General features: G+C 40.0%; 1 protein-coding gene across 2 annotated transcripts; it reads right to left on the bottom strand.

The window, feature by feature from the left end:
• Positions 1-435: 435 nt before the first annotated feature.
• Positions 436-4,279, bottom strand: LOC137101344 (xaa-Arg dipeptidase-like). 2 transcript variants are annotated; one of them, XM_067479647.1, is made up of 7 exons: positions 3,734-4,279; positions 3,011-3,159; positions 2,756-2,898; positions 1,718-1,872; positions 1,205-1,331; positions 908-1,015; positions 436-735 (listed from the first exon to the last, which is right to left on the bottom strand). In XM_067479647.1, the coding sequence occupies exons 1-7, from the start codon at positions 4,133-4,135 to the stop codon at positions 596-598; spliced, it is 1,224 nt and encodes a 407-aa protein (XP_067335748.1). In that variant the 5' UTR covers positions 4,136-4,279; the 3' UTR covers positions 436-595. The 2 variants fall into 2 exon arrangements, with proteins under 2 accessions (XP_067335748.1, XP_067335749.1); XM_067479648.1 differs by having other exon boundaries at positions 3,806-4,279.
• Between the last annotated feature and the right edge of the window lie 5,502 nt (positions 4,280-9,781).

The raw sequence follows: 9,781 nt of genomic DNA, 5'->3' as shown, positions 1-9,781 counted from the left end.
AACCAAATTTTATGGTAATTTGTCTAAAAGTTGAGTTAGGCATTTCACAAGTGAGCACAAATGTCAAGGAAACTTGGGGCTTTAAGACATCTGGTGCCCATCCATCACATATGTTTCTTCATCTCATATTTCAAAGGATAAGATGGAACTTCACCTGCTGATGGCACAGGAGGAACAACCCGAGGATCATCAAAGTCAGTAGGATTCATCCTGCAAGATCTTTTAGTGTGTAGTGATCTTCAGTGTTTTGTCACTTCAGTATTAGGAGAGGAGGAGCTGGGGGTCAACCTACTGACACCGCAGTTAAAAAATAACCACTCAATCTCCTGCGCTACAACTACCCCATGCAAAGGTAATCTTTTCTATTTTCACTGCACTCCATAATCCAAGAAAGTGCCTGAACCTTGGAACACAGCAGACTGACACTGGTTAGAATTATTATTAACACATTTAATTAAATTTGAGTGATACAGTTTTATCCTTCAATTGTAACTGCCAGAACAGTCCTGAAATTCATCAATATTTTATTGGCATTGCTAATATTTGTAATTCAATATATGTATGGAACTGTTAAAACTGCATTGCTGCCTTCTAGTCATTTCTCCTGTTTCAGTTTGGCCAGGCTGAAATCCTCTCTCACTTGCCTCAGCACCTCAGGACAGCACACCACATCCACAGCTGTCATAGCCAGGGCTTTGGCTGTCCTCAGGGTGTACAACTGGGCCTTTTCACCTCCTGGCACAGGAAGAAGAACCGGAGGAAGAAAATTTAAAAAACATGTAAACAGGAACCAAAAAGGCAAATCTGTTGAAAGATGATGGCTGAAAAACTGTCTGATTATAGTGCAATTCAATTTTGTTCCCAGAAATAAAAAACAGCAGCACCCTACAGATGCACACTGCCATACCTGCTGCTTCGGCATATTCTTCAGTGTGGTTTAATGCATTGGTGCAGATGTAGAAAAAAGGATGGATACCAGGGACTATGACTGACACGTTGCCAAAGTCTGTGGAACCTGCCAGATAATTATAAATTCACTGTGATAAAAGATTCTGTCTTGATTCAGTAAAAACAAAAAGACAATCTATGAGGGGGGAAAACTAGATCACAGTTCTTTTAATGTTTTACATTTCTTTTACACAGAGAAGGGAGAGAAAGTGATAGTAATGTTTGTCTGTTTCTAGGATGTTTGGAAGTGACTTACCAGAGAAGTTGGCTGGCTCTTTTGGAAACTGAATCCCCAATTCTTTTCCATTCATTTCATACAGGTTTGCCAGTGTTGCATTGGGCAGAATGTTACAGAATGTGTTTGGTGGGTAGGTCATTTCCACCTAAAACACACACAAGTATACCCTCATTAATAGTATGTAGTATCAAAACACATTAGGAGACTGCTACTATACATTAAAATATACAAAGCCTCATACATGCTCTGTAATGTTAAATCTGCCTGAAGCAAGTGCAGAGGCAGGAGAAAAGCAGCCTGAAGCTACAGTGAATTATGTAACAGCAGTAGCACAGAACTTTATGCCCAATTATAAGAAAATGTTAAAAAGGGTAATGTTATATAACAGCAGTCAACCTTAATGCTGTGTTGTTACAGTTCCACAGTTTGTCATTACCTCTGTATTTTACTGTTAATCTACATATCTGGGGTACAGAGTTTCCAGCCCAAAGGGAAGCAAATGGAAGATAACATTTTAGTTGAGGAAATTACTTGGCAGCCAGTTGCCACAGCAGCTGCCCTGAAGCAAGCCTCAGCTTTGGCCTTCAGGTCACATAGTTCCTTAAGCAATGGTGTGCGCAGATAGAAGTTCAACTCTGTATAGGCAGGGATAATGTTGGGCTTCACCCCTCCGTGTTTGATGACACCTGTAGAGATGTAGACAAGGTGCTTGATAGAGTATATGCAGAAATGCATCCATACCTTTGAGCAAGGTTATTTCAGATTTTTTTTTTCCATTGGAAATAAAATTATCCATCCTTTATCCTTTATTTGACAAAGAAGATGTAAATGTGTTACAGCAACATGGAGAAACCGTCTGACCCAAATACCTCCCTAGTCATTACTGAGAACTAATTTCTAACTTTGAGAAGGCAGTCTGATAAAATAAAACTGGCCTCCCTTCTTCACAGCTGTTTCCGAGGTGGTTTCCTCACATGCCGCTATATTGTAATCTATTTCACCATCATGGATGGGTTATTAAACAGCCCCTGTGGTCACAGGCAAATTGGGTTAGAAAGAGGTGCCCTCTGCTGGAGTGTTTGGCATTTCCAAATGGAAATTCAATCAGTTAGTGTTTAGTGACAAAAATTAACAATCTAAAAAAAAAAAAACAATGTCTACAAAGAAGTCCAACTAGACTACAAAAAGATTCAAGATGCCACAAAGTGACACAAGACAAACTAAAAGAGCCAGAAAACAACTGAAACATCTGTCTCTTTCACTCTGCACATCTTAAATAAGGGATGGGAGAGATTGAGTGCATTCTAATATCTGTAAGAATAAATAAAAAATAATTTCAAAGTCAATCTATTATGGCATTAATACATCCATTCCTAAACTTAACTGTAAGAGTTGTGTGACTTGTGAGTTGTATGTGGAGTTTTTGTGATGTTGTAGGTATTTTGTCTGCTTTCTCACCTTCAGGTAAATGGATCTTGAAATTACATTGTTTTGGCAACTGTTGCTTCACAATTCAATAATTAACTTTGAGCTCAACTAATGCCGTCACAGACTGTGCCTGTTGCTCACCGTGAATCCTCCACTCCGGTTTGAGCTGCTGTCTAAGTACAGAGATGTTGTTGTAAGCCAGCACTGCAGCATCCAGGGCATTCACTCCATCCCAGGGGTATGCAGAGGCATGAGATGCCTTTCCGTAATACTTGACTGACACCCTTTGTAACATCAATACAGGGGGTTAAAGTTTGTCTATAGACAGGGGTGCAAAGTTCAAGAAGACACAGATAATAAGAGCGGAATCCATAGCAACCGTGAAAGGGAACCTACTCATCAAGTGCAACACAGGGCAGAAAGGAAGCATCTTGCTGAGCTGGATGAGCCATGAAGACTAGGTCAATGTCAGCGAAAGCCCCTGCTTTGATCAGCTCAATCTTTCCTCCTATATCCTCCTCTGCAGGTGTTCCCAAAACTGTTATCTGGTTAAAAAATTCAGTGTTCAAATGTTTATTCAGTAATGTGACATAAATATCAGATTATGTGTGTCTGTCATTCTGACTGTTCAAAAAGGTTTTTTAATTTTGTGGCTCAAAGATTAAAGTCTGACAGTCCAAATCCACTTACTAGCTTCACATCAAGACAATACACTGCTTGAGTGAATGGTGTTTTCTTCAGTTGTAACCAAAGATGCCTCCCCTATAACATGCCATCTGTCATGTGACATGTCCATGTCAACTAACTAATTAAGCCAAATCAATCATAAATGGCTCCATCTGTATTATTACAGACTAGACCACAGGGTCTCTTTGGTTTTATTGCATTTCTGCTTACTCACTTTTCAAAAAGAACATTTTTGCAAAGGCTTTGCAAAGTATGATAATGTTTTATTTTATAGCCTATAAAGTACAAATATGATTTTCTTCTTTGTTGAAGGATTTTGTGCAAAGCAGTTGAGTATACAGATTTGTTTTATGATCACAAGTTGTCATGAGTTTCTCCTCAAACTGTGTCGTGTATTCTTGACGAACGAGGGTAGAATGTCGCTTTAGTTACCGTCACTGGGACTGGAAGTTCAGTCTGATTTTGTAAAGCTGCTTTCAGCCCCGCTGCGGCCGCAACTCCCACCTCTGCTATCAGGTTGTGCCCGCAGGCGTGACCCATCCCCGGCAGCGCGTCGTACTCGCACAAGAAAGCCACGTTCAGCACCGGGTAACCGGCCCCGCCCCCGACTGGACCCCAGCTGGCCCGGAATGCGGTCGGCAGCTTGTAGCAACTTTGGACCGTCCATGCGGGGTCGTCCTGAGACAAGAAATGGACGAGACGGTCGTGCGCACGTGTCTCCTCACCGGCGAGTTCAGGGCGGCTCCAAATGTCCCAACTCAAAGCGTGCAGCTCGTCTTTGCGTTTGTCTATGCAAAGCTGGAGGGCGTTTTTTATCTGCTGTCGTTGATCCATATGGCCTAACAGCACAATACCTGCAGGCTGAGCTAACGCTGCTACTTTAGCCTCTCACCATTTCAAAATGCATTTAGTCCCCTCCGTGGTGCACAAAGGTCATCTATTCTAAAATTTCTGTTAAGTTTGCACAGTTCATAAGCAACCGAGAGTGGGCGGAGTCACCGGAAGTAGTTCCAGTGGGTTTAGCAGGCAAAGATATCCTGACCTGATTTGTTGTGCATGTGTGTGGAGAATCGCACACTTTTTCCTGAATTTAAAGGCATTTTAATGCTGTTGCCTAAAATGTGTAAATGAAGGCAGCAATAGAAAACAATAAGATAGTTATGTCAGGGTTTAGGAATATGGTTGGTATTGACTGTGTGTAGAAATACGATTTTGTAAGATCTGGCACAGTTTTTCCTGATCTTACATTTTCAAGAATTACTACAACTGCACAACTTGAAGCTAATAATGTTACATGATTAAAGTTTTTGACATTTTATTAGTGATAACAGATAATGGTTAAATAAGCATTAGAAAATGGAAAAACCAGGTTATCCTCTTGGTTCTACTTCGCCTAAATCTAAATTTCTGCAATACAATATTATTACTAGAGAAAATCTGTCACACGTCTGTAAAACCTGATGTGTCACTACACTTTTCCTATTCAGAGTAGAATACAGAGGAAATATTGCAAATAATAATAGTAATAACAATAATATTAGTAATAAATTATTCTTATTCAATCCCCAGGCCCTAACTGTGTCCGTTTGAAGTAAAACATAGATTGCCACCTGCTTGTCAGGATCACATTATGTCATGCACAAACCTTTGTTAATGTGACACAATGTAACCTATGGCTTCCATCAAAGAGCATGTAAATGCTATTTGATTTTATGGAGTAAATTTGGATATTGAGTCGGAGCACTGATACACAACATTAATCACCACATCGTAAACCACATTCAAATTCATTGTTCATAATTGAACAAAGCTCCAGAAATATATTCCTAAAACATGCCAATGTACGTTTTTACATGTGAGTGACATAGAATGAATGACAATGATTTGGTCCACAGGTTTTTACTATATCAAGATAAATGCCTTCTGTGGCAGCTATCAACTCACCACGCTAGAGGGACCCAGTGTAATACTCTTCTGTGAAAGCTTCATTTTGCCATGCAGCTGAATTCATCCATCTGAATTGATCTGCTATGATAGTAAATCAGTATTCTGAGGTTTAGACTCTAGCTTAGAGACTACAGTAGGATTAGCAAGCCCTTTAGGAGAAACAAAACCTTGAGAGGTATCTAGACACTCTTTATTTTTTCAAATGTATTTATTGCCTGTAGCTACTCAGATAACTGTGCACACATAGCAAACAAACAATTGCCTACCTTGCTGATGAGCCAGCCCTGAAAAACAAAAAATTAGCATTGAATGAATAAAAAAGAAGCTCCACAGCTGTTACACAAGCAGTGAGATGTGGGTGAGAAGGAGAGAGCAGGTGTACATGTATGTGTTTTCTGTCTGTGTTTCTGTTGGAGGTTAATTGGGGGCAGTTGTCAGTCACAGGAGGAGACATGTTGAACAGCGATCAGCAAGCTGACACCAAGGCTGCCTCCTGACATGGCCTGTCTGTCAGCTTACTTTAAGCCCACTCGGTGATGCTGACACTCTCTATTGTGTATCAATTAAATGACATCGAAGGGAGGTGCTCCTCTGTGAACCCATTGTCTAATTCAGGGATTTGCCTTAGAAGCATGTATTTAATTTCACATGTGTTTGGCCTCATATAGTCTGTGTTTCCAAATATTAATAATTTGCTGAGGTTTGTATGTTTAAATGTGGCTTAAGAGTGTTACATTTTAATCTAAAGTCAATGTTTCAAAAAGTGCTTCACTCAGAGAGCGAAAGAGAAGTGCTCAATCGACACCGGCCTAAAGGGAGAATAAAAACCAACATAAACCTTAGTTTGTTCCCCATGTCACTCTGGGCACATGACACATATGTTAACAAGATCTCAATATTTCACACAGTGGAGATATTTTTGGTCTAACTACAGAGAGAGAGAAATGCATGAACTTTTGATATATGCATGCAGGCGTCCCAGCAGCAGGATACCCCAAAGGAAGGCTGCCCTGACAGCTACAATAAATGGATGTGCTCCTGATGACAGCAAGTCTGTGAAACGGGAGCTAGAGCAAACAACACTGTTCCTGTGTGTTTTTGTGGTGACTGAAAGAGCGTGGTTCACATATCAATGTGCTTGTGCCTCTTCTCTACTGTAAACAATGGACGTCCATATGTGCAAACTTTTGCCCCTATTTTAAAATGACAACAAGATTAAAAATAAGCTAATACAGCTAGTATACATGTTCCTTAATTAGAAACTTATTAAAGGTACATTTTTATTAATTTATCAAGAATGATGCAAACATTTGAACTGACTAAAAATAAATCTTTGTTTTAATCTTTTTTAACATTTGATAAATAAGGGGATGCAAACATGTGCACCCAAGTGTATTATTTGTATCTTTCATCTCATGTCCCACTCAGCTGACTGAAAAGCAACACAATAAGAAATGGTTTATCAGATCTTGTTTCCAACACGTGTTAGTGACCTATGAGACCCAGTACATTAATTGCCTATAGTTGTTGGGGTGTAAATAGTAAGCATTTGGTCAGAATGGTTTTCCATCAATCCAATATTAAACTATTCTATTGTGCTACTAGTAATAAAATGCTGTTTTCTAAAGATTGTTGAATAGTATCAACCCTTTTACCCTACATGCTGATATGTTTTATAATATAACATTTTTAGTTGTAATAAACATTTAAACTAGTATGTTTTATTACTTTTTTAAATGTTTCTGTTTTTTTCCTGGCTCCAAAGGGCTTCCAAATAAACCTCATACCCACCATACAAATCCTGACAAGTTGTTGATGAGCCTGATTTTAAACATGAGGTTCCAGATTAGTGAGAGAAGCTGACAATGCATCAGTCATGCTTGTTCTGTCCTGTCAGCATCACTATCAAACCAAATGCACCCATAGAGAAGTCCCCAGGAAACCCAGCCTGCAATGTTCGATATCACATAGCAAGCCACTTGTAGTAGAAAATTATCCCCGGAGGGCCTCGGAAATGTATGTATGTGAAACTTGACAGTCCTGCTTCTGTCATTAATGTCACATCAGTGCACACAGTGTGCCTCTGTGATCTCTAAGCTGGAATACATTAACACCTCAGTTTACCAAATCATCCTGCTCCTTCAGAGGGTGGAGTGGCGGTGGGATTGTAGGGTACAAAATCTTATAATGTTCATGTGATTGTGATGTGTTTCCTATCCCAAGCTGTGCAGTGCTGGTCCAAGCCTGGTAGAAAATGGGGAGGGCTGCATCAGGAAGGGCATTCGGTGTAAAAATGGTGCCAAATCAACATGGGGATCCGCTGTGGCGACCCTGAACTCACAGGATTAGCCGAAAGGAAAAAAAAAAAAATACAAAATGTGATTGTGATGTGTGATGGCTTAGGATTGAATTTAGTCTCATCTTGGTCTTGCAAGCAAGCAAACCACACCAAACTCTAGTTTCCACACTGTCAAGGCTCATTCATGTAAATTCGATTCACAGAAATTATTACCAATTTTCATAATTTAATTGATTGAAATTTCACTGAATAAAAGCTTTTACATTAGCTGTTTCTACACACTGCTAGAAATATTCCTGTCACACAAAGATAGTGACACCTTTCCTCAACTATGGTTGCAGCAGACAGTAAATGATTTGTTTGTTATATTTGGGAAGCAGAATTTCATAGTTTTTAAGGAAGTGAAAATCTAGTGCTGTCAGGAGTGCACAATGGAGTGGAAAATAGATATAACTGTGCTGTCTTCCTAGTTCAAAATCTCTGGGTAGCAAAGCAAAAACATCTAACAAAAATGTAAAACCTTGATTGCTTTTTGAAGAGACCACATTCCTACATTCCTTGCTTTTTCCGGTCTTCAGACTGAGATTTATTTTCTGCTCCCAAAAAGTCCATGGAGCTGCCCTCTTTGCTTCAGAAGCGGCCCTGCCCTTTCTTTGTTTGACAGCGCTGAAAAGGCTGCTGTCTCGCGCAATAACATCAGCCTTTGTGGGGAGTGTGTCAAACAGTGGGAGTACGAATACTCCCTCGAAGCACAGAGGAACCACGCTCTACAGGGTGTGTGCAAAGCAGAGCTCAAGTGTAGATTTGAAGCTTACCGAGTTGTTGTGCTTAATGTTTTTTTTTATAGCAATAGTTTGATATATGATAACAAAGGTCTTTTCGCATTAGTCAGTAAGTGAGAGTTCACACGCTGATTGTGCTAAGCAGACCACTACTTAGCTTTTTATACTACACACATGTATTGCATTTGAAGAGTTGATACTTTCCTTTGTACACTTTAAGCTTAATTTGTTGCCTTCAAAATTCACCGGGTGAGAACCTAAGGAACAGGATTATTTTTAGTTTTCTGCTCCAAAGAAGAAAGGAAACACCTCCTTCTCTTCTCTTCTCTTCCCATTTAGCACTGATAATTGCCACAAGCAGAAACCCTGGAGTATGGTGATGCTGGGAAACCAAGGCACAATATGTCTAGAGGGAGGATCGAGAGATCAAACAGGGATTTGTGGTTCTCGTGTGAAAAGACCTGAGACAACAAAAGAGAAATGCTAGATTACTCAACATTTCAAGGGGGCAGGAGGAAAATTGCTGCTTCATTGGACCTGCTCACAGTTACATTTGGTAGCCTGCACGAAGAAAAATGCTACAGGGCGATTCTCTGGATTGTATGCATAAACATAAAGAAGAACTTGCCCAAAAGAAGCACCATTTATTTGGCTTGTTTTCTCAAACGCATTTGAGTCTCTAATACCCACCACATGCTCAAAAAGTACAAAACAAACAGACTTCAAATAAACTTTATAAATGGCCTTTTGGTAAAACATCATTTATATGTCAATACAAATTCTCTTAGATGTTAGTGTGGCCTTTTATACAATAGATCATTCTATACTTGTAAAGTGACTTGAGAGGAATGTTGGGTTTTCTGGAGTGGCCCTTGACTGGCTAAAGTCTTTCCCAACTGATAGAACGGCATCAGTTGGTAAGGCAGTTGTCCTTGGACCACAGGCTCAGTGGTTCGATCCCTGGTCCTGGGTTAGGGTTAGGGTTAGGGTTATGTCGAAGTGTGTCTGGAACCCCTAACACTGAGGCCCTAACAGCCCATGCCCATCCCCATCTATGCAGTGCTGGTCCAAGCCTGGTACAAATTGGGAGGGTTGCGTCAGGAAGGGCATGTGGACAATGATCTGCTGTGGTGACCCTGAACTCACAGGATAAGCCGAAAGGACAAACAAAAAATATATTCAGCATGTAAAAAATTCAGCATGTTCTGTTATGTAGTTTGGAGTTCTGCAAGGCTCTGTCCTTGGTCCTCTTCTGTTTAAATATCTCCTATTGGTCAGGTTATCCAAAGTTTGGGGTTTCATTGTTATGCTGACAATGTCCCTCTAAAGGTTGATAATAACTCTGGACTTGATAAGCTTGAGCCATGCCTACTTCACCTGAAAATCTGGATTTCTTAAAACTTTCTGCTTTTAAACCAAAATAAGACTGAGATGCTTGTGTTTAGCTCAGGT

This window comes from Channa argus, chromosome 16 (assembly GCF_033026475.1).
Source record: "Channa argus isolate prfri chromosome 16, Channa argus male v1.0, whole genome shotgun sequence".
Taxonomy (NCBI): Eukaryota; Metazoa; Chordata; class Actinopteri; order Anabantiformes; family Channidae; genus Channa; species Channa argus.
The sequence above is the reverse complement of the archived record's forward strand: the minus strand, read 5'-3'. Positions and strand labels throughout refer to the sequence as shown.